The sequence below is a fragment of the Branchiostoma lanceolatum genome, chromosome 9 (assembly GCF_035083965.1).
Source record: "Branchiostoma lanceolatum isolate klBraLanc5 chromosome 9, klBraLanc5.hap2, whole genome shotgun sequence".
NCBI lineage: Eukaryota > Metazoa > Chordata > Leptocardii > Amphioxiformes > Branchiostomatidae > Branchiostoma > Branchiostoma lanceolatum.
Genome location: NC_089730.1, coordinates 12,669,600 through 12,694,794, shown reverse-complemented (window position 1 = coordinate 12,694,794; position 25,195 = coordinate 12,669,600). Strand labels below are relative to the sequence as shown.

The 25,195-nt window shown below is 45.5% G+C and overlaps 2 protein-coding genes across 5 annotated transcripts in view; one reads left to right on the top strand and one right to left on the bottom strand.

Moving 5' to 3' along the window:
• The window catches only part of LOC136441756 (tenascin-X-like), an 87,571-nt gene that overhangs the window by 41,118 nt on the left and 21,258 nt on the right, over nt 1-25,195 (bottom strand). For all 4 annotated transcript variants that reach the window (XM_066438210.1, XM_066438213.1, XM_066438214.1 and 1 more), the window contains exons 3-6: nt 4,886-6,077; nt 3,237-3,512; nt 1,072-1,431; nt 30-383 (exon numbers count right to left, since the gene is read on the bottom strand). In XM_066438210.1, coding sequence (XP_066294307.1) covers nt 30-383; nt 1,072-1,431; nt 3,237-3,512; nt 4,886-5,840 — 1,945 coding nt within the window. In that variant the 5' untranslated portion in view covers nt 5,841-6,077. The remainder of the gene's footprint in view (nt 1-29; nt 384-1,071; nt 1,432-3,236; nt 3,513-4,885; nt 6,078-25,195) is intronic.
• Nucleotides 1-25,195, top strand: part of LOC136441760 (zinc finger CCCH-type with G patch domain-containing protein-like) — a 98,097-nt gene that overhangs the window by 52,626 nt on the left and 20,276 nt on the right. The window contains exons 9-12 of the mRNA XM_066438223.1: nt 10,399-10,442; nt 13,208-13,272; nt 22,580-22,750; nt 23,027-23,103. Coding sequence (XP_066294320.1) covers nt 10,399-10,442; nt 13,208-13,272; nt 22,580-22,750; nt 23,027-23,103 — 357 coding nt within the window. The remainder of the gene's footprint in view (nt 1-10,398; nt 10,443-13,207; nt 13,273-22,579; nt 22,751-23,026; nt 23,104-25,195) is intronic.

The following is a 25,195-nucleotide window of genomic DNA, read 5'->3' as shown; positions in this document are numbered from 1 at the left end:
TGTCCAGTGCCCATGAAGATGTTCCTTACCCCCTGGCTGCCCATCAGTGCCTGTTCCTGGGCCAGTCCCCGGACCTTCTACAGGCTGAGTTTGTACTGTAAGATGTTGACTCTGAGGTCCGTCCCCTCTAGGACCATACGGTGTCACCCACATGTTGTACTGTGTGTCTGAAGACACTCCTCGCAAGATGTATGTACGATCGCGTGGGTTGCCCATGTCTACAGTTTGTGGGTAACTGTCTCCTGGCTTCTGATATTGCAGCTTGTAACCAGATATTGTGTCTGTAGGATTAGTTGGAGGTTGCCATTGCAGCTGGATGTTGTAAGGATCCACAGGTTGTCCACGAACTCCCAGTGGAGCACCAGGGTTGGTAACGTCTTGTTCTTTAAAATGTGGATAATTGATTCCTATTAGATGGATTCTACTGAACAACAGAGGTACACAACTGCTGATGCTGCAAAAGTAAAATTGACAAAATATGCTGATGCTCAAAAGTAATGTAACCTCACAATGGGAATGGTGGATGCAATATCCAAGCAGAGGATTGCACTTTGTCAAGTCTGTAATGTAGCTAATGTGTTTCAAGATTTGCTATGATTCGCTTTTGTACAATGTATCCTTGGCCACACAAAGTGCAATAAAGCTGGGCACTCTATACCTACCCCATTAAGGCCATATCTGTATTGACATGTTATTGAAGACTATGTGGACACTGTGCAAAACTTGCAATAGTGGCTGAAAGCATTGTGCAGCAAAACTGTGAAAGCAACTGCTGTCACAGGTCCTGTGTGATGTCGTTGTTTTTGTTGTACATGTAGATGAAGAAGAGTACAGTGCATATGTGGACTGGTGTTACTGTCTCGTCCACCATACAGGACAGCATTTCTTTTGCCATTGGCTGGCCCTAGAATGAATGTGAAGAAGATATCACGGTGGATGCCATCACTCCATACCCACTTGTTGAGTCTGTGCAAGTATCATGTCCTCAGTGACTGGTTTGTCTGCTCACATGCAGGTAGTGAATGTGAACATTGATGATGCTAGTTCACGCTTGTGAAAATGTTTTCTTACCACCTGAGTCTTTGTCAGTGCCAGTTTCTGGGCGAGGAACAGTCCCACCACCAGCTGTAGCCATTGTGTACACAACAAAACGTTCGCTTTGGGGACCAGGACCTCCAGGGCTGTATGGTTCGATCCACATGTTGTATACCGTGTCTGGAGACACGCTTTGCAGCACGTAGTAAAAGTTCATTGGTTTGTTCATGTCAGCAGTTTGAATAATGCCGTCTTTTCCCAGCTGATAGATCAACCTGTATCCGGAAACAATGTCTGATCCATTGACGGGTGCTTTCCACTGCACAACGACACTGTAAGGATCCACGGAATGGCCACGAGCCTCCCTTGGAGGGCTGGGGTCGAATAACTCTGGCCCTTCAAAAGCATACATTTCTGGTCAACATTTAGACAATTGGACAAGTATCTATATTTTATAATTATGTGTAATAGCTGTCAATGGAGTGTGAGTCTTTCATCTGTTTCACTTTTACAATGCCAAACTATTACTGCGTTTTGTTGTGGTGTAAAGCTCTAAAGCAAATTTACAGGCCTCTTTGATGCATGTGAAAAATGTTCTTTTTAAACAAATGGTAAGAAGACTGAAAGCCACAGCTGAAAAACAGGTCTTGTGGATTGGTCCTTTGGTCTCCAGATGAGTGGTTGTAATGCTGTTTAGCAAATGAATTGAAGATGCACCTTGTAGTTCCATCTTGGTCACTTGTCCTCTGAGTCTCAAACTGATTGTCCACTATGTCCTATTTCCAGGCCATTAAAATAGTCATTACACTGTACTGAGCCCTGTGGGGCAGCTGACCATTCTGTGACCTTGAATGATGTAGGTCAAATTGAGAGGATGGTCCATGTTAGTAGCTTTTGGGGTTCTGTTTCACATTTGCTTAAAGAGCACTCAGTAGGCTGAAATGTGAAGTATTCTGTGTTTTGGTGAGGGCGCCATCTCATCCATACACTGTATGAGTCTGTCCAAAGCTTGTTGACTCCCGGAAGAGTGCTCACTGTGTCAAGCCCTAAACATAACCTTCAAAACAGAGCACTTGCCAAATGCTATTGGGTGCTGTCCTTTTGTGGAAGTGACCTAAAGTAACACTGAGTTGGGCAGCGGTTTACTATCTGGCCTTGTTCATAAACTTTCCTGTAATATGAGGCAGATGGCAGGTTATATTACAAAGGCAGCCGATGTAACTTAAACCTCAAGATATCATGTTTTGTAGAACGCATGGCGAGTGTCAGAAACAGTACAATATAATCACTACATAGATCTTGTCATTTGTGCAAGAAAGTGTTATCAATCAGCACCTTAAAGCCATAGACTGGAGTAAATCTTCTTTCAAGCTTGTTTCAAAAAGGAACGTTATCAGTTTTTTATCACCCTTTATTGCTTTTAGTTGACAATTAAACAGACATCCGGTGACATTGACAATGCCCTACTGGGACCTTTGTTTACTGTCAAAGTGTCACTTGCCATTTCCAAGGGCTGAACCCTTACTTTACCTCAAAACAGACAGTAAAACCAGGTTTATTGGTTCACCAGTACTGTGTTAAAGGAGCAGGATGAGTTTTACATCTGCTTGAAGCTGTTGCACTTTGAACTTTGCCAGTACTCATTTCAGGTCGACTGGAGTATGTAACAACAGTGACATGGACAGGAAAGTGAAATTAATTTTTCATCCCACTGAAATGTGTTGAACTTAAACTCGCTTGTTCTGTTAAGGGTGTTTCCACATTCTGCATTGCTGCATTGCTGTATCATATACACCTGCTTGGAGCTGTAAAAAGTATCAGCACTTGACCTGCTAAGAGTTGAGATGAGGAAAAAAGATCCTAAAATAAAAAGGGCATATTCAGTGTAATACGCAGAAAATGAAAATGCAAAGACAGTAATGAGCAAATCAAGCCAGGACATCCCTTCCACGTATCCGGTCCCCTGATTCAAGTATACAATGTCTCCATGTTTCCATCCTGACACATACTGTAGTGTTCACGACAATGGAGAAAAAACAGGCAGATTCAGGGGCAATGCGATGTCCCACCAAACTGTACACAATAATAGTGACAAGACGCTGCGTGTACTTGTTGTCTTCCTGTGGAAAAGAGGAATGTATGAACTTCGATGAAGCTGCACCACTTCAAGCATCGCGCGTACCTCTAAGTCTCGGGCTTACCTTTTGTGGAGACCTCCACCACGTCGCTCGGTTCACCTCTGCCCTTGACGTTGGCTCCTGACACACGGAACTGGTACTCCGTGGCAGACGCCAGGCCCGTCACCGTGTAGCCGGGTTCGAACACCTCTATCTCGTTCCAGCCGTTCAGCTCATTGGTCCGGCGGTACTCCAGGTGGTACTTGTCCACGTAGTCCTCCTCCACCCATCCGATGAAGACGGAGTTGATGGTGATGTCCCTGGTGAAGACACCCGAGATGGGTGCTGGTACTGAGATCTCTGTGGATAACATGAGAGCAACACAGTTGACACAAGAATATCCCCATGTTGTTAGTAGCGAATTTGGACTCAATGTAGCAGATTAACGTAAAATTTCAAGCTACGCTGGACCAATGGCTTGTCTGCAACCTGTTGAGGCTTACAATGTATGTACGACTGACAAACGATCAAAGCGTTTATTTTAATACAGCTTGCTTTGGTTGGCCCAAATAAAGTGCCGACAGACCTACTTGTGGGATATTTTTACCGAGTTTATTTACTTTGTCTTTTCACCAAATATCAGATAAGTCGTTGTAAACTAAGAACGACACATGTACATGGATTAATATCCTGCGTTTCTGTTCTAAGTGACATTGACAAATCTAAGAACGATAGGTTCCAGGAAGTAGATGGGTATTTTCATTTCTCCAGTCGCGTAGTGTTTATTTTCGTACAGAACCTGGGCCCAAGAGGTGACAGTCGAGACGATAAGCAGGCTGGCGACACTCTCGAGACATTAGGAAACTCTCTGTGTGGCCACCTGTGGCATATACCCTTACCAATAGTTCACAACGTATCCCCGTGTGAACCCGATAGCGACACACAGACCCTAGCGACAGCCAGGCAGCTTCGTCAGAAACCTGACATGCCCTATGGGTGGGCTCTGTAGGACGACCTCTCCATCAAAGTAAACATGGACAAATTTAACTCTCACTAATCAATTACTAGGAGCGAAGATAATTTGTCTTCTTGCCGTTTGCCGTCGGTAGACTCACTTGGGGTCAGGGCATCCTATAGAGGTTACGGCTACCAGCCACATCATATATAGAATACGTCAACTTTACTCATGACCTTCAGTTAAGGTCAATCTAATTTCGCAGATTTCAGACATTGTTTACATCTGTTTATCTTTACTGGGTCAGAGTGATGTGGTCCGAACTGCTACTACTTCCAGCTGATTTTGACTGATACTGCCTTGCGACTGGTGAAAAATGCCGGAATGAGCCATGTGTTTTAGACCGTTTTGTCTATGGGTAACCGGTGACCGAGATTCTACCCTTTTAACCTTTAGGCTTACCGAACGAATCCCAAATTCCGTGACAATCAATTGTCGCTCCCGTTGCCATGGCGCTACTGTCACTACGTCCTTATTTTACTCCAGTTGTCACTGCCCAGCGGGGAACCAAGATTATGTCTCAATTCGTATCCCTGTGTCTGATCCCAGGCCCTGATCCCGCCTTATTTGAATTAATGATAACAAAGCAGGCAAGCCGTCCATCAGGGGGATCAGTGGCTGTGCTATAGACAACAATACGTGCCGTGGGGATGTGGCACATGTTGGTGGGATTTTCAGGGGATAAACGCCCACAGAGAAGGATACTGGAGAGACTTACCTGCTGAGCAGTCCTCGCCAACGAAGCCAGGCTCACATTGGCACACGCCGTCGACACACACACCTCTGCCGAAACAGTCGTTGGGGCAGCTGGTTGAAGAGCAATCCGGGCCGGTAAAACCAGACTCGCACTGGCAGGCTCCGTCCACACATACTCCCCTGCCCATGCAGTTTCCTGGACACGAACGGGACGTACAGGTGGGGCCCTCAAACCCAGGCTCGCACTGACATACACCATTGACACAGCGGCCACGGTCCCCACAGTCTGGAACGCACGCTCTTTGCGAACAATCGGCCCCGGTAAATCCAGGTTTACAGACGCAGACGCCGTTGACACAGTCGCCCCGGTCCTTGCAGTTGTCAGGGCAGGCACGCTCCGAGCAGTCGTCACCAGTGAAGCCCTCGTCGCACACACACCTCCCGTTCTCACATTTCCCGTACTTACACGCCGGATCGCAAACGCCAGGCTGGCCCTGTGCTCCGACGCATCCACAGGACTGCTTGAACTGCTCGAACTCTTTTAGGAGCTCTGCGAGTTGCTTCTTGAGATCTTCCGTACTTTCTTGCAGAGCCGTGACCAGAGATCCTGTCTCCCCGTTCAACAAATCCCCGCTGGAGCCACTTCCGCCGTTGTTGTTGCAGCAACCTCCACCGCCACCTCCGGGAACGAAGGTGTTGGCGAGGAACGGCGCACCTTCGCCGCCTTCTCCCACCTCCACCGTTCCCGACGTTTCTGTGACCTGCCCGCCGGCTCCCGCGCACAGCACCGGAGGGACGTTGATGTTGTAGACGTGGTTGAAGACCATCCCACCGGCGGGTGTGTTCACGCTAGCCGAAGAGATGATCGGCTTCGAAACGTTCGCCACATTGTGAGAATCCCCCGAAACTGGAACCGTATTCCCACCTCGTAACAATGTACTCAACAGGACCGCAACAATCGCGGCGTATCCACCCATGTTGACGCAGCAGTCCCGAGTTCAAGGAATCCACTGGACACGAAATGATACAAACGTTGTCTTCCTATGCCACTCGCGGCGCTATAGGTCCATCCAGCCGACAATGGGCATGAATAAGAAATCCTCAGCAGGTGTTTCCCGGTGATGGGAGCTTCCGTCGGCTTCTGGACTCTATTGGCGAAGACGTCGCAGTTGCCGATGACAGCCCAGGCCTGCGCCTGTGTTGGATTTCTCTACCTGCAGATCAAAGATAGAAGTTTCGTATTAATTCCAGCAGGATGACATTCCACTTGATGCAGGTCAATTTGGGTCAACGGGAGAGGGTTAGCGCGCATGGACAAAGCAGATCCACGTGTAATTTTCCCAAACGACTTACAGGCCTTGGAAAATTTATTGAAGAATCAAGCATCTTAGTCAAGATGGCAAGTCGAGAGATGGGTCACGGAAATGGTGCAGTGCGTTGTCGACCGCAGGATTCTCACATGTGCACAGTTCACAACTGAACGAAATTAATATCTATCTCTGTCGTTTCGTATCTAATGAGGTTGTTGAAGCTAAGCACAGTTTTACTAAGGGAATTGGGTGATATTATCAAAGAATTAAGACCAACATTTGACCACAATGTTGTTTGACCAAACCTGATACCAGCAAGAGAACGGTATACTTCCGATCACACATTCGTGTGATTTCCCAGGACCACTGAAACCTGACACTCGATCGTACCGAGGCCTTGACGATGACCATGATGCTATCAAATATCTACAGCAATCCGCTGGGGTTAGCTAGGGTCAGACGGTAGAACTGGTCTCGGGTTTGATCAGCGCCTGCCTCGTCTCAAACGTGCTACAACTTAGTACAAGGTAGTCGATCATCATTGAATAGTTCTGGAATACTGGTGGCATGGGGTTAACTTAGATACACTATATTTAGCGTGTTTCCGTTGTTCAGCTAAAGTGAAGCTTGTAATCGCTTCAATTTTCTACGTAGTATTGGGTTTCATAACTTGATGGAGAATGTACATATAAATTTATGTACATTTGACCGTGACCATATTTACTGTTACATGTCGTTATCTGATACGTTATTTCTTAAAGGACTTACTTTGAAGTGGGAGTTTATCATGGCCGGCTACAATAATCAATTTTGTCGTAAGTAGCAAGAACCTTTGCAATGTATGGCTGATTCTTTCAGTGGAGTTTGTTGCTGGCGTTTTGTTAATTGTTGATGACGAGGCCGATACGGTACTAGTGTGTTTTGGATAAAGGTGATGGGATTATAATTTGCGGTGTATGTTTGAAGTCACGCGGCCTTAGGAATAACGTGCTTCAAGTTGACCAAATTTCCCATGGATTTTTTGTCATACTCATAGCATCACAGAACTCTATGCTGCCTCTTCTTGACCGACACACTTGAGTGTAACCTCAAATCTGTTCCACTTTTTCTGAGCAGCGAACCCTTGAACAAAGCCATAGTTCCCACCGCCATGTGTGGAGTGTTTGCGGGCCGTGCAGACAAAACAACTCCTGCTCCCAATTTTGTTTCGCCGGCGGTTGCTAGTAAAATATTGGTCTTTTCGCTGACGTGCCGATGATTATTTACAGACCGGTGCATGCCGGGCAGCTGGGGGAGATGATCCTGTCTACCGGGGGTTGAGGACCGAGGCAACTCCTATTTGTTGTCGTAGCTGTAGACTTGATCTTGTCAATCACACACGTAACAGTGGAACAAGCCATGCTTTTTGTTTTGGTCTACATGGGAAACCTATCAGTTGAGAGTACAGACGATGGTTGTTGGTTAGCCATTCAAACTAAGGGGAATTTATAACTGCCTTGGCCAGTCATACCGCCAATCCACAAGACTCAAGAGTGCGTGAGTTTTTAGGGCGACAATCATGACTAACTACTAGGACGAAAAGTGGATAAAATTACATGTATAGTAATGTACCACTTCTATCGCGGCGATAGGGTACATTGATACAACAATTACTAGTATTCACTGTTACAATATGAACATATCAACCGGGCTGCTTCTGTAAGCGCACTGCCAGATGTTCCTTACTCGATGGCTAGGGGCAAAGTAGACACTTTCGAAAAAGAGATGAAATGACCAACGACGGTTTTCCGTCATTTATACCCAAAGACCTACTGTACAGATGTCTGTGTGAAACGTGCGTCTTGACACCAGTCACACGTAATGAAAGACATTGTTATGTTTTCTTAATTAGTCTTAATGAGGGCGCCTTGGTGAAGGCATTTCTTCCCGAAAGCTCACCAACACGGGGCTAATTATAGCTTATCAAAACAAAGCAAACGGCAGGACAACGCCCATTAGTTCATTAGTAGCCCCACACCCCGTCTCAGGTATGTCTTCGCATGGAAAGTATTTCCTTGTTTATGTGCACACAAATAAATGTTCTACATGCAGTTACCATGTAGAGAGGTCCAGAGATAGACTAAGACACAAGCGGGTACATAATGCATCTCCCTGTTGCATAACCCCTCATCCATTCTCCAGAACAAGACTGATGCCAAAAGGCTACCACTATCTGACTATCATGACTATAGGGAGAATGGAGAGTATAGGAATTATACAGTTGAATTCTTTGATATATGGGCCATTCTAAGCTCCACAACATACGGTACATGTGCCAATTTTCCGAAGTACAAAACCACGCTTACAATACACAAAGGTCAAAATGCAACAACCAATTAAACAAAACACACCATCACCCCAACTGTCAGCCAACTTACAAATATCTACAACAAGACGCTAATGACATGTCAATATTTTCCTACACAATAAATAAAAGAGCGCTGGGTATGATCTACACATGCCTTTCTATCGCCATGTGTGAAACACTCGATAAGGGCATGAGAGTTGCCGTCATCAACTTATGGCAAAGGCACAGCGGAATTAGTTCAGCTTAATTTGAGGTAATTGAAAGTGATTTTCGTGCTTGGCATTTTTGCTCAGATAAGCTTGCATAACCATGCCCGTAGCCAGGGGGGGTTCGGGGGGTTCGGACGAACCCCCCCATTGGCTTGAAGGTCCACTTTCACAGGCTTGAAGGTCCACTTTTTAATGTTCAATATTTTTGTCAAGGTGGACTTATTTGTATCACCAGCAATGCCACTGAGGCTAGGATCCTAGAAAAAACTTTGTCTCTGATTTTTCCTCTGAAATTCTCTCAAAAACACAGGAAATGCACTTTCAGAAGGTTCAATTCTTAGAAATTGAAACGCTCAAGGGTCCACTTTTTAACGTCCAAGGTTTTTTTTTCAAGGTGGATCTATTTGTATCACCAACGGAGCTGAAATCCTTAGTAGAAAAACTGCTAACTTTGTCTCTGATTTCTTCCTTTGAAATCCTCTCAAAAACACAGGAAATGCCATATCAGAAGGTTCAAATTTCAAAATTTCCCGGGGGGGCATACCCCCGGACCCCCCTAGGAAGCTCGCGCCTGCGGCGCTCGTCTCGCGCCTACGGCGCTCGCTGGTCCCTTAAAAATTAAAACGAACCCCCCCATTCAAAATCCTGGCTACGGGCATGATAACGGCTAAACAAATCCCTAACCACAAGAGGATAAAGACAGCGCGATGTGAGAAGATGTAGTGCAAATTATCTCGTTGGAATGATTTAACTTCATCACTAAGCCGTGTGATTTTCTGGAACAGGTCTGTACTGATAGTGATTGACTTTATAAATTATGGGGCCACACATAAACGATAGGACCTGGCGACAGCTCGTGCGCTGTGCTGTTAGTACAAGATAGATGCCATTAGAACTGAGCTGTCAGGACGACTCCAGATGCAGGCAGACTGAAATAGACCCGTTCTACCCCCTTCAGTGACGGGCGGTTACGTGTTGAAGAACGTATGAAGATGTCGTATATTGGTTTTACCCTTCAGACTGTTCTTCACAGAACAAACAGCGTGATCTTTTATCTGCTGTTCGGACATTTATTAACGTACTTAGTTGCAGGATATGACAGTTTGGGGGCACAAACTAGAAAAACGACAAGCAAATAAATAAGGACATCTACAGCGTTCGCTTAGATACAAGGAAAAAGAAGGAAAAGCAAAGATTTCATTGCAGCCATGTTGTGTTTCTGAGACAACGCTATGCTGCTTTAGATTGCCTAGCCTGGATGCCAGACCCCCAATCTCGACAATATCTAGAGATTGGGGGTCTGGCATCCAGGCTATAGATTGTCCGCTTTCATCCCATGAGAGTCTCTGTTTAGCCAGTTGTTTTCCGCTGCGAAAGTAGTTTTTGACAAATAATCTATGGACGGGAAGTTTGGCAGCTGTTTTGTATAGTCCTCGATGTTGTTCTCAAGAGCCAATATTTGTGAACGAGAACCCAATTCCTTGTACTTTCGCCATAATGTGTATGACTTCTTGCCTTCTATTATTGTAGCAGGCGAGACTACCGTGCTTAAAAGGTCATAAACTTGGCCAGAGCGTTGTTCCCGTAAGGGCACGACAACAAACCCATCATCTGGCCCACAATGAACGTCCACATGTGAACTAACACAGCTTCTCTCCCGCTCCCACAGGGCGTGGGGTCCAGGCTCATGGCCAAGATGGGCTACCAAATAGGGTGAGTTCTATTTGTTGTCATCCGCATCTGCACGCCGACATTGAACTGTGAAATACTGCCATACACCGCAAGAGGTCGGAGGGCACGGATGCCATGTAAAATGCTTGTCGTAACTATTCATCATTTGCAGAAGTGAAATTTATATAAGCTAACCAGTATTGCTGAATTTAGAGGCCTTTGAAACCAAATTAATGAAAATTTCTCCTCTGAGATAGCTAAGATATTTCAAGCTCAATTTGAAGCCTGATTTCTTAAAAAATCAACTAATCTTATTGATAGATCCATGGTCAGCCGTGAGAAATGTATTTCGTTTTTTTCCATGTCATGTCATGTTATGTCATTGGGTTGGCCATGAAGCGCACATGTTGTTGAAAGTGAAACCAAAATATATAAGTGTCGTTAGTCAAAACAAGTCTACCAACAACAAACATAATTTTGTGATAACATACACGGTACCCATCTGTCATAACTCTACAAACATCAACAACGGAAACAAATGTACAAACCTTTTGCACAACAAAACGGCGGGTTTGTCTAGGCATTGGCTAAACATGTAACCTTTGCTTAGTTCAGGAAACATGTCCGTGGTTTTGACGGCTTTGATGATGTTGCACAAATGACAGACCGACGAGGCCACGCTGATGAACATGTAAACAAACAAGTCACAGGCCCTGTTCTCACGGCTGACGTGTTGACTGACAGATCGGGTGCCCGACACGCGGTGTACCTCTGTGTGCTGTTCGGATTTTCACCATACGTAGGTTCTTCTCTTTCAATTTGCAAGCTCTCGGCTGTCTTTTTAGAGCCTTGTGGACAAACAGCGCCATTTCTGACGCGCACGGCAGCACCCCGCTAGATTCCTGTCGTCTGCGGCGCTGCTGTTACTTGTCCGCTGCTCTGTTTGCTATGTCTGCCACCTCATGTTTCCATCTTGTTAAAGTTAAGACCTTCGCCCCTTGAAGGGGAGGAATCGGCTGGAATTAGCTTTTAATGCACCTTCTATCAATCAGCATCCCTGTATGGAGGCTATCTGTAGGCTATACAGTTACTCGTGCAACGTTGGTCATCGGGAGGGCGGATTTCAGAGGGCCCTCCCCTCTCCAGCCTCACCCGTCTGTTTCCGATTAAACGGTCGCTGTTGAAACTTGCAACAGTTTGGAGAGACCGCCCCTCCACCATGGGCATGGGACCAGCCCCGCGCCCGTAACCTTTGATCTTGAACATTGCGGTTCCCGCCCCTGGCCTTAGAGAGAGGGAAAGGGTCATTCTACGAAAATAAACCCGCGTTCGCGTCAGAAAATGCGAAAATGCTCCGAGGGACAAGGGTTGTTTCTAATTGTGCAAATCGGAGAGTGGGATCTTGGTAAATGGGCGGGGAATGTGACAGAAGAGCCGGTAGAACACCCTGGGTAAATGTCGGTGGGATTTCGTGATGTTAAGCCGACAAAACCGCAGCTTTTCCATCACTAGCGTAGAGCCTCCCGCGGCTTTATCTAAAACAGAAGTTTTCTGCTTCCACACAAAGAGGAAAGTATCTCAGCAAAACGACTTCTAAAGGTCCCATATGTTGATAAGTAAGTACGTAAGTAAGTAAGCAAGTAAGTAAGGTTGAATCCAATCAAGATATGATCACGTGAAAGTGAAAGTAAAGGATAGCCTCGAACCAAAAATTCTAATTAGGCATGCTTGTTATCGGCAAATGCGCATGTTCAGATTTCGGATATTGAAATGGTGTACTGTTACTGTACATGAATGCCAGATGATATCAACATTAAGCCTAAATCATAACTATGTGAAGAGTTCGATGTATGTACCTATATCTAAGATACAGTCGTCAATCATGGGAATAGTGTTCTTCTTATAGATGCCAATACCCGACGATATGTTCATAACACCCTGGGAAATTAAGGACGCCTTGAAATTTCCCCCGCTCTACCGCGAGACTGGTATTGTCCACGCCAAACCACAGCAGTTCACCCTCTAAGCCACAAAGGTTACAACATTCTCACAGTATACTAGTATATCAAGCTCCCAAATACATCTATATTTAGACCAGCACGCTATATTGGCACCACGCGACATCCTTGAAACAACCTCATAGCCATACATACTGGCAAGCTACAACGATCGAAACAGGCTAACTCAACAGTCTGCATGCACTTAAGTTACTTACCACCTACTCAACGTCCAACTCTCTCATCACGTCTACAAAAGAACACGAAAGGCAGATCAGATGGATAAACGCGTTTGTTAAAATGTCTTCGAACTGTACACAATTTTGAGTGGCTGAAGCCACACACACAAGAGGAACAAAACAGCGAACGTTACCTAGAGACTGTGCACAGCAGAAGTGGCCCCAAACAACAGATGAGCTGCCCTGACTCTGCGGAAAACCTATCCTCGTGTATTCCGATCGACTGGCGAGCGTACAGCGAAGAGATAGCTAACCGGGCACGAGAGAACCCCGAGTGCCGTCCTCTCCCCGCGAAGCCCGGCTTCTGTATGATAAATATTCATAGCAGTCTAGGTCAACAAATAGCTGGTGGAGGAAACCAGATCCTCTGGCCGGACCACATGTGCGCCGCACGGGTGTCTCCCCTCCGGCTACAGGGGGACCCGCCTCAAATAACCCGTGTCGAGAAATGTGGCCTTTCTGCTAACCCTGTGCTGCTAACCCTTATCAACTCGTCTCATGTGGATCTTCTCCACTCATTTCCGTGTGATTTATGTATCATCAATCTTCATTTTTTTCATGTTGTTTGTAGGAAGGGGCTGGGCAAGCGAGAACAAGGAAGAGTTGAGCCTGTGCCTATCGTCATTTTACCGCCAGGTAAGTTCACGTCACGTGACATCTAGAGCTATTACTCGGATCCCCTCAAATACAATACAGACATTAGCAGACATAGGTAAAAATTACCAGCGAAGCTGAAACGAATCGAAAAGACTCAATACATTTAAAGCTTGAGGCGAAAGCCGACCAGGAGACCTCTTAATTTTCCACTACAACGGACTGTATTGTCCTCGACACTCCCTTTTTTCGGCCCGAACGACATTTTCTCATGGTCGCAAAGGGCGTCGGTTGATCAAACCCGCGTGAGCGGATAGAGGCCCGGTGAACGGACCTGACCTGAGGGCCCAAAGGTTGTTTCCACAGTAACTTCAGACAAGTAGCCGCCAGGTCTTATCGCTGTTACATCGTGTCACTCCCTAATTTGTAGCGACACTCGCCAACCTGCGTTCAAAGTTGCCCGGCCTGGTCTGGGCCCACCAACTCCTTTGGGACTGGAAAATGATTGGAAATGGCCAAATAGGGTGAACAATTAGCTGGCAGAGAAAGCCTAGGTGGTCAGCACCTCCTTCCTTCTCCGGTCGCGCAAAATGCCAACCCTATGTGGCCAATTTCTAATATTTTTAGATCTCAAAGGAGTCTGGTAGTGATAAGGGATCATAAGGGTTGGGATGCCTTCGTTTTTGGAGGGATCGCAGGTATGGTTGCGAACTTTTGACCCAAAGTTCTGTCACCAACCGGCTGAATTAAAACAACACGGTCCCCATCGGCAGGTCCCTCTAGGCCCCCGCTATCACCTGTTTTCTGGGGGTCTGTATCAACGCAGGATTGTCTGCTGGCGAAAACCATGGGAAATCAATTCCATAACCGGGTTAATGGTGAGGACATTAGGCTGGTGGTTGGAAGACTCCTGGGATAAAGGCTTCAAAGCAAGCGCGTGAAGACGTATTCCTTCTACAGCTGGAAGAAATTGCTCAGTGAATGTCAATTTGACGAGTACGTAGTTCTAGTTCCATGTAACACCACAGCCTGGCACAGGATGCCCATTTCTGTAGAGTAGAGTAGAGTAGAGTAGCTACCGGACATCCTATCAAGGTAGTTACAGTATGACCTCGGTACCTCATTAGTTTAGGGTACCACAATCACAGCACAACACAATCACAAGTATCACATCCGACTGCCTCAGCACTATATGGAAGAGGAACGACTTCCTCTCGGGCTCTCAGTCCGGACAAAAAACAGGGTCTATTTCCATGTCTGCTGGTAACCGGCGTCTGCATTTAGAATCCTAGAAGATCCTAGAAGACACAATGCTTCGTTTCTAAATTGGTGGTCGCTCGGTGTTCAAGCAAGATGCCCAGAGGGCAACCTAGAATACACACAAACACGACTTAGCGTACGAACTGACAACATTACTTGGTGGTCCCGATAAGGCCTACCAGGGGTAGACTAAGCACCTGAAGCTGTGTAACTTACTGTAAGCCGAGCAACAGGAATATAACTCCTGAAGATAGGGTTACACGGATCAATGTCAGACAGGTGCAACAATATGTCAGTTCTAATCCAACGTCAAGTTCAGTAAGTATCATTTGGTGAAAAGCCTGGCAAGGCCATCACAGGCTGCGATTCCAGCACAGTGGTCTCGCCTTTGCCATGGCAACGCAATGACAGGTCAAATTGAGTAACACAGGAAGCAGATGTTGGTGTAAGTTGAGAACGCTGGGCTGTGCTGCATCTGACACTGAATTTTCTGTGTGGCGCTGCTTCTGGCAAGGTTAGCCAGTTCCAGCCGCGACACGACGTATACTAAACTTACGACTTCTTGTGTTTGTCCTAAAAATACAACTGCGAGTTACTGAAGGAGACAAGGTCGCAAATCTCTAGCGGGTCGGGATGGCAAACACCGCACACGTCGAAGGACACATTCTGATCTGAAGGATGTCTGGAGGGCAGTTATTGCTTTGACGATTTCTCGTAACCCCTATATACAGTATCTCCCACTCAACCATATAGATCCAGCTCAGACAGACCACTACATCATTTTGAGTCTATTTGGAATCTCCAATTATCATAAGGTTGCTAATGAGGCTTAATTTCCTGGCGTCATGAGCGTGTGATCGATCGGTAGCATGGAATGTAGCGAAACGCCCCAATGTGTCAAGATGGCATTTCGTGGACACTACCAGAAATAGTTTCCCATTGAGTTCACTTTCAGCATACAACGTAGCCACACATATCCCAAGACTAGACGTCTAGATTGTGACGGCTGACCGCTCATCTCACATTGTAAACCTCAATACAGGCCCTCTAAGATCCTCTAAGAGATGTATTGATGAAGTCACGTGTACAGACAACTGATATAACTCTGGTGCAGACCTACCATACATGATCATACATGCGTATACGGTATTAGCTCTCCTCATTCGGGCCATTGATGGCAAGACGATAGGAAAGTTTATGTAATAAACTGCTATCAACTCTTATGAATGGCCATCCACCATTTAGACGTTACGGTACTGACACAATGCCAGTGGTCGGAATAAACAGAACTAGAACAGCCCGAGCCTCGAGCTCAGATGATCATCTTTCTGCCCTCACATTATATTTGTCTATACCCACAAGACCCAGCTCGGTTTATTGGTCTGACCCCGACCTGACCTCAAAGGATGATGGGGTCTGGTCTGTCACTGCAAATCGGAAACACAAGTCTGCGACACTTGCTCCTATCAGTTGGGTACCTGTCACACGCCGCTTTGATGTTCGTATGGAGATCCTTACTTCTAAAGGACCCGCCGTAATTCGAACTAGTATTAGTCAGTTCCGGCCGTGATTACTTTTTGATTACTCCATCCATCTAACGTAAAGTAGATGGACGATGATGCTAGGAAAGATATGAATTCATGGGTCACAAGACGGGTCAAAAATAGGTCATAAAGGTAATTGAACGCACCCGTTGTTGAGTCTTCACTACTCCAAGCCAGGCGACACCTTTACCACGTTCACGTCTAAAATAGTTCTTACCATCGTGTGTTTAACGCCAACGAATGTTTGGGTACCATTGTGTCACATACAACTGCAAGCGATAGCCATAACAAGCCCATTCCCCGCATTAATCAACATCTTCCATAAATTGGCAGATGATCTAAAGTTAGGCAGGAAGGCATAGCGTTTAAAATACTGTTCACTGAGGTTGTTCATTGAGAAAGATAACATAACTGCACTTTTCCACCGACGTGTGGGTGGACGGCCTGCGGCTGTAACTTTACACACGACAGGGAACAAAGCCAATTCCTTACCTCTTCATGGACAACCTGTTACTCAGACATTGACATGCCCCATCTGCAACGGGAGAAAGACTCTAAGACAAAGAATACGAAAAAAATTCTTCGTCTTTCCAGAAAAGTCAGACAAATCATCGCCTTCCAAGGAGTTGCTTCGTTTCCTCAGTATATCTGATCTACTTCTATCTGTATAAACATAAGGGATGCGCTTAAGACAAAGAGTCCAAAATGTTTTTTTCAAGACTATTTCATGAAGCTATGGGAAAGCATCATCTTGTTTCTTCAAGTTGTGCTTGCATGGACCAGTATGTTGGTTCCGCATCAGCAGTCAGCACCAAATCGAGAACCCTTCCAGCAATTCTTTAAGCTTGCCGTGACCTTGCTGGGACTCATGGCAGGGTTGGCCAGACTTCTCACATCTTCGTTACTACATGTTTTATGTAAGGTGCAAGGTGCTAGTGTCGTAATCTTGAAAGCGATCCAACTCAATGGCATTTCTAATCCCACCATTTTTCCCAGACGAAGAGAGAACCGGGCGTTTTGTTTACCGCCTCCGTCACCAAATATGTGAACTTGACAAGGTACTGCCTATAAATGATTAAACTTTAAACCCTGGCGATCAAGTGTCGCATTCCTGTAGTCTGGCCTTGGGAGGCCCAGTCTGACCTTCAGGACTTCATCTTGGCCTTTGACAAACACATTACAGCCGCCCTGTAGTAATATACTTAATATCTTGTTTGTGCACTTGGTCAACCTTGGCCCAACGTTGACACAGATCGTGTATGTTCCTGAGGCAGACAAGCTACTCTCCAACATGTGGGTCGGTACGAAAGGTCTGGCGCTTCGCGTACAAGGAATGTGATTCTTATGGTGATCATAAATGGAGCGTGAATGTTAGTAGCATAGCAAGAATTCTTTATTCTCCAAGCAGAAGTTTTGGTCGGGTGGGGTAGTAGTTGCCGTTTTTTTTTTACGTTGGCCTTACGTTGGATTCTGAGGGTCGTGGCATTCATTGTCCCTGAGTTCTAACGCGTTAGTTTCATTCACTGTCCCTTTGTTCTAACGCGTTTGCCTCAGCATAACTAGATAGGACGTGCATCAGCAGAATAACCTTCTGTTCTAATTCATTAGTATTCACTAATGGCGACTTTGAAGAATTTCGCGAGTAAACGTCTAAACAATCTGGACAACAAAGCCCAAAATTCCTGTTTGATACCCGATGTATCTTTCAGGAGTAACTTAGAGGAACGAAGACTTGGACCCCATGAAACGTCATTCTACCCCGCCTGTGGGTGGGTGTGGTCGTCTGGTTTCCATTGTCACAGAGAAGACCTCGGACTTGAACTGCGCTGAACTCAAACTCAACCCACATGGCGCGCCGCTACGCCGTCTTGCTTCCTCGCCCACACTGGTTGGGGACCATTACGCGTTCTCTAAACACCGGAATGACAGAGATAACAGTGAAATAGTATCCACTAACAAAACGTACGTCACCATCAACGTACATTGACAAGTGCCTCCAGCCTAGCTTTTCCAGCTAGTCCATCTATTGCTGTCTCTGTTGTTCAGGTATTTTCTACATCCTCATTTCTGGACCTAATCTTATCCAGATACGTCCTTGTCAAGGAAGTCCACTAATTAAGTCGTCCTTGACGTCAGTCAGGAACGTATGCCAACATGGTCGTAAGGTTCCATGTGCCTTCCTGAACTCGGACCGGTATGAGCACCCCTTTGCTGTGTGCCGGGGCGTTACCAAGGAAACCGGTTCGTCATGCATTCTACAGGAACGTACCAGACAACGATTTGGATCGATCTGCATGAAGCATATGTATAGATATTGTAAAGATCATCTCAAGACTAAGCACGGAGGTCACCTGCAAGGCAGCAGATATAGGACATTGATGAGACAGGGCACATTTCATTCACTGGGCCGTGCCCGATGTTGACCTGTGAAGTGTTCTCCCTGACAAGCGACCCGGTATATGATAGTATATATGCCAGTCTGCCTCCCACAACTGTCCTGAGACACAGGCTAGAAGATAAGGGTCCGGTAATGCCCTGACCTCTGCCCTGCTCTGTCCGACCAACCGTGTGTGTGTGTCACGACTGTGGGGACCTCTGATCTGATGGGGTCAGTTCTCCCTATGCAGTACACAAACATGGACACGTCTGGGTCTGAGTAGGGCCATGGAGGCATCAAAGGAACCTCAGAGATGACGGACATGGTGGCACAGATTAGTGGTAACATCACTCATCACGTTTAATCAATGCCAATAAGATTTCAAACATCACGAGGCGACTAGTAAACTATTCACAGGCGATAGTGTGGCACTGTGGCTGCTGGCAACAACCACTCTGGGTGAAGAATTTCATAAATGATTAACTTCCCCACAGACCTGAACTTTCAGACAAAGAAACATTTCGTGTGAAGCTTCGAAGAAGTATGACAAATAGATGTGCTTGATTGAACATTATGTCTGAAGCTCCTAAATGTCTATAAATCTGACAATGTATCGAAAATATGCCACAACAGGAATTATTGATTTATGGTACGGTGTCAAAGTCAAGGGCTACTCCTTGTAGCCACTAGCTCTCTGTGCAAAGTTCATCAAGCTATATTAAGGGGAGAACAGTAATGACTTAATGAAAAAATCAGCTGTTGCATCAATTGAACATATCCTGTTCCATCATTAAACCCCGAGTAGGCATGGACCGAAGGGTCCCGGAATGTCGACCCTCCACGCTGAGGATGTCACTGGATGTGTGACAAATATCTGTGACCACACAAATTAGGTCACTGACCTCTGAAAACCAAAGCTAGGCTGATCAAGCCAAATAGTACTAGTACTTCGTCAGTTCATGAGGAAAATTCTATTTTAAGATTGTCATTTAATTGAAAATTTATTATTCCCTAGTCAAAGAACAGAGCACCTGGCTGACCCCAAAGTTCCACGGGTCGACGAAGCGAGAGCAGATTCAGTGAGAAAGGAGCTTCCAGGCAAAGTTCAGCGTAACCGAATCGTTTAGCTACAAAAAAACTGATTGCTAAAGCCACGTTCTTCGTTCGACCCCAGATTACCTGGCAGCCGAGCATTGCACAACGATCACGAAAGAACCCCAAAGAACCAAGAAATTAAAGAGACGCGTAATGAAGATACTGGATCTTGTACCACCTACCACCAGGTTTAGTACCCTATGAGGCGCAGGTAATACGCTGCAGGGATTCGCAAGACTTACCCACTGAAACTGCGCCGCACGCCCCAAAACTTCGACTGCTGCCAAGTTTGCAAACGCCTGTTCGGGAGGAGTCTCGCGGTCACTTGGCGGATAACGTTCCCTGTAGCCTTGAAGTAGGACACACTCCCCCGCTGCAGCCGCGCGGCTCTATGAAGTCCCGTTGACTGAGCGCGATCGATGAGCAGCAGAGGAGGCAATGCCCTTTTGGGGTGGTAAGCTTTGGCGGTGTCTGGACACCCCAGCTCCAGTCACGTGATCAGATCGTGACCTCAACCATGTTGTTCCCATAAAGTTTGACCTAAGCTATTGATTGTGCAGAATAAGAGCTATACCAAGATCAAGTTTTCAGACCTTCATCATCACCGTATCCTTCTCTTTCAAAAAACTGCAATATGTGGGCAGTTTGCCCAAATCATCTTTGCAGGCAAGATACAAGAAGTATTGTTTCGGACCGTGTGTTGTTTTTGCCATTTACTCCAGATGCTGGAGTATGTTGATTGTGAGTTTACCATGATAATTCTCTCATGACTGATCCGATTTCTCGGAGATTTGGAGTACAGAGGCATACGGGCAGAGAGAGCCGTGTACCAACAAAAAACAGCTTCATTGATTTGATTTACATCGCTGCTATTCCCAGCGTAACGTCCGGTAAGCCTGTATTCGTTCAGCGCCGCCAGACCCTAATCTGATTCGACTCAAAGCATATCCTCCATATCGCCGACAGATTAAAGAATTCAGGGATTATGTCCCTTGACGAAACAATGGGATAAGTCATAATCTATGTGCTTTGTCTAAGTTTCGTATCGGAAGACGATGCACGGAGAGGTTAGGTGAGATGGTATTAAAGCAATGTGGGTGCGCAGGTAAGGATAGCGATATTGCTTGGCCACTTGCCTAAATTAAATGCCCAGTACACACGCCCCGTCGCAATCTGACTCCTGTGCAGCTAATGAAATACACATTCCAGAGAGAAACAACCTGATTCTACATAGTAGCACAATCCAGGGTCAGTCAAGGGATCTGCTCATCAAATAGGTGTCCAGCATGGGGAGTTGGGTCTCAGCCAGCTGGCTAGTAGGAAAGCTGCCGTGATGGTGACCGATAAATTGATTACTAAAAATGTACGTTCGTCTCCAGACTGACGAGCAAAGTATACACGGACAATTAGGATTACGTGACCTACTTGCTTTAACAGAGCGTGGGGAAGAGCTCCAGCTAACTGACTGATGGGCTTGTTGATATGATGGCCCAGAGAATGTGGAGTTGGACAGTGCGCTGCCAGCTTACTGCCAGTCTGGCCGGCTTCCACGGACTAATGCCAAGTACCATTTGACTTACCATTATTCAAGGTATGAGAAACTGACCCATTTGGCTGGAGAGATTGGAACTGTTCATCTGCCTGCCGATTGCCGTGGAAACCGCCTGGCTTGTTTGAGCCGAGATCAGAAGAATACTCCTGAGAGTCTTGACGTTTCACGTCTTTGAGCACATGATACTTCAAGATGCTTGAACTGCTTGAATCATATGAATAGCCTAGCCTTGACTTAACTTACTGACATTATGACGTTCCCTTCAATAGAGACAGACCTGTTTTCTCTGAACGGCATTCATCTTTGCTTAAGTCTGTTGGTCTTTTTTCAATTTCCTTGCAAATTTTAGGTAATAACCCTCTCCAGGTCATGACCTGGTCACGATTAAAGAAATGGGCTTAGCAGAGTGCATCTTGAAGTCATTTACAGCAGGGAAAGGCGAAGAAAAACATTTCGAGCATGATTCTCAGCCATTTCAGGAATGATTCCTCCGCCCAGCCTTTGGGCAAGAGCACCTGGGGTCTTCCTTCGTCTGTGGCTCTGCTCTGTTGCTTAGGCATGAAACATGAGCCCACCTCTGTCAGAATAGGTAACGATTATAAACGTGATCAGGCAGACAGTAATGTTGAGGATGCGACTTGCTTACAATACCCGTTGCTTGCGTTGATCAGGTCGACAGACGCTCTAAGACCAGACATGGTATCCGTCCCTATTTTAACTCCTGTTCGTTAGCCCATCTACCCCGGGGCATTTTTGTAACGTCTTCCTGGTTCCAGCAGGATACTTTGCAATTAGCTACGAAGGGGTCAGCATCAACACATTACTGAAGTGATTGAAGCAATCGTTGATTGAAAAAATCAGGCATTACCGAACGCAGGAGTCAACGATGTTAATGATACCGCCTAGATTGGTAGTATTGTTTCCAGACTAAACAAAATGTCTTGATGTCAACTCTGTTGTTCAATGTGATGCATAACACGAGCGCCACCTGGCGAAGATTGATGTCTTTAAAGGAGCATTTCGGAAGGAAAAAGTGCACACCTGTTTCTGAACATACCATATGCATACAAGACGTGGCAACAGTCTGTTGCTCTGGCCTCCACATTAATCTTCATACCACAATGCTAGTCAGATTGTAGGATTTTGCTGTGGATGAACTGTGTACCCAGATACAAGGTTTTACAGAAAGCCTTGCTGGAGTAACTAGAATCAACTTCGAGTATGTGAAGAAATACCACAGAAGGAGGTCTATCATCGACTCTATGTATGGTTTTCATATATAGTGTATCAAATTGACCTTCGTATGGTTTCCTCATCTTCCTCAAAAACAGGAAACCACATCCTAGACCCATGATGTAATTGCGAAGATATGGCAGCCCTTGCCCTTGACGGTGTTAGATAAAGTTCAGCTGCTTTGTGAATTCAAGCTGATAGCCACACTAGCAACTGACACTTGACTTGTTCATGACCCTGTTGGTAGGTGACGAATTGGAAGCCATCATTATTTGCCATTTTATCCAGGAAAGTCTTTAGACGCATGGATAGAGATCAAAGAGAAGCAGCGAGAGGGCAAGCTGCCGACTCACGACATAGAGAAGAAGTCAAAGAAAAAGAAGAAATTAAAGCTTCATTCGGTGCGAAGGGAACCCAAGCAGGAATTCTTCGATTTCCTGAACACGAAGTTAAAGAAAGGTAAGATATCGTCTTGGATTAGAAGGTGTTATAGAATTCATTGCAGCTGCCGTCTTGTGCTGTCTAAACGTATACTAAGTAGTACTGAGGTCCTACAAGTATAGCGCTTCTTTAAACCCTTTTTTACGAATTCAACGTCATCAATATCGTATTATCCGTAAAATGTAGTACTGGTAATTCAATTCTGTAAAATAAAATTGTTATCGCATGGAAATCTAAGAACAATGGAAATGGCATCGTTGTGTCATAACACTACATACTCATATTCTGTCTCAGATCACCGAGCGTCGGACTCTAAACACGGTACAAAGGATGGAGACAGGCAGAGGTCAGGAAAGGAACTCAACGTGAAGGTGAGGCATCATTGTTTCGATGGTTTTGAAGATTCAGCACGAGCAATGAAAACATTACAGAAGAGTTGCATTCATGCTATTGAACACGTTGACACCCACTGACATCCCATGCATTAGCCACATAGGGTTTCTTCTTTATCAATACCGTTATCATACCATATTGGTTGCTGGCTTGCTGGATGCTATACAAGTGAATGTCTTTCCGAAACTCTACAGAAGTTCATCAACCTTTGCAACCACACCCACGCTACTACTTAAGTTCTGCAATACGAATTACGACACGAATGCCACCTTTGGGCAACGCTCAAAGTTCACGTTGTTTCAGATGATATTCTTTCTCAAAGATCCTTGTAAGTCAAAGAAGGGCCCGACTTGATCCCCAAAGAGATGCCTACCAGTACTTTATAATACGTTGCACCTTGCAGAGTCTCTAGGGATATCACTATCTGGCAGAAACGTCTCTGGATAGCTCTCTGTTGGACACATCCCGCCCCCTGAGCTTGATCAAGTCCTGTTAGAAACTCTCCCAGACGTGCTTTGATCTTAGCTCGGATACTTGCTATCTAGACTCTCCACAAAACCCGCTTGCATGGGAGGAAAGCTTTTGTCAGAGGTCGGAAGAGATTGATGTGCAACCAGACATTTTACCAGGTTAAGAGATTAACCTACAGCTAAAAGAAGCATTCTTCTTGAAGCCAATCACGCCCCTTTCACATTGATACACTAGTCAGACCGGCTGGTCTACATGTGGCGTAGATTCGACCAAACGTCTGGATGGCAAGCAGTCTGCTGGGGGAACTTGTCTGTTGAAGAAATATATAAGACGTAATTAGGAGTTCCCACAGTGTTCCTCTATCGTGGTTTTACTACCGGTTGCCAAAACAACTACTGCAGCTGTTGAAGTCTAATTGATGAAAAGCTTTCCAGACGAATTAAGAGTGTATATATATATGTATCCAACCTCCTGTCACCGAAGGACTTCTTTGTCTTCGTAGCAACACTTAGGCTTGACAATTACACGTAGCTTTGTAAGCAACAATGACAAGCGATCAGTCAATCGTTCTACTGGATGCTGTGAAGTGAATTGATAGTCGACTGCCCTGGTCGTGTATTGTCAAGGACACAGACAATCAAGGAATCTGCTGCTGACTGGTGAAAGCCTTCGATCCGTTTGTCCAAGTCCAAGCTCTAGACGAGTCTATGAAATCCATACACAATCCTCACTGAGCTACCTAGATGAAAACCACTTACAGAAATATCCATGCGGACTAAAAAGGATACTAAGAAGTCACATCATATTCCATCGAATCCACATTTTTGGTACATGTAGTATTACTAGTAATCGTGATCCCTTATTACAGTTCATGATCACAGTGAACTTTACAAGGAGCATATTTCTAATTACTCTTTCGATGAAGGACTGTTGCTCTGAATACTGGAGATGTGTACCACCTGGAAATCCCCTGGACCAGTAAGTAGCAGGTCGTACTTGTAGCCCCTAATAAGTCTTGATTCGGCTGAACGACAACCCGGTGTAAACAATAGTGGTCAATCCTGAGGGAATGTCAAGCTTTCATGACACCGCCAATTTCGAGGCACCAAATGAATGACTTGAAGGACCAAATGTGCCTAATCTGCTGCGACGTACTGTGTAGGTGCTTTGTTTGGACCTGTTGGATCTCTTCACATAATCCGTACAGGACAGCAGGAATGAGGCAGGCGTCATGTGAGCTTTGTCTGCCGGTGATGGATAAGTCTATTAAAGTAGGAAACTACGTAGTGCTGGAGGATGACATGTAGGTGTCTGTCCATTTGTATTTTCTGTAGCCATACTATAGCCATGTATTCGCTTCATCGTTCTCACAAAACTTTGACGTACAGTATTTCTGTTCCAAAAACTGAGATCAAATTCAATGCGCCTGCCAACAGTGTCTACGATACAATTGGATGGGTTTATATTGGTAATTACGTGAACGAAAACAAGGAATGAGGCAAATGATACTTGGCAAAGATTGCACTAGCAATGCATTGTGTAACATTATACCTAGTACCTACACGTTACCCCATCTCTTGTTTTTCTTAATATCCCCTA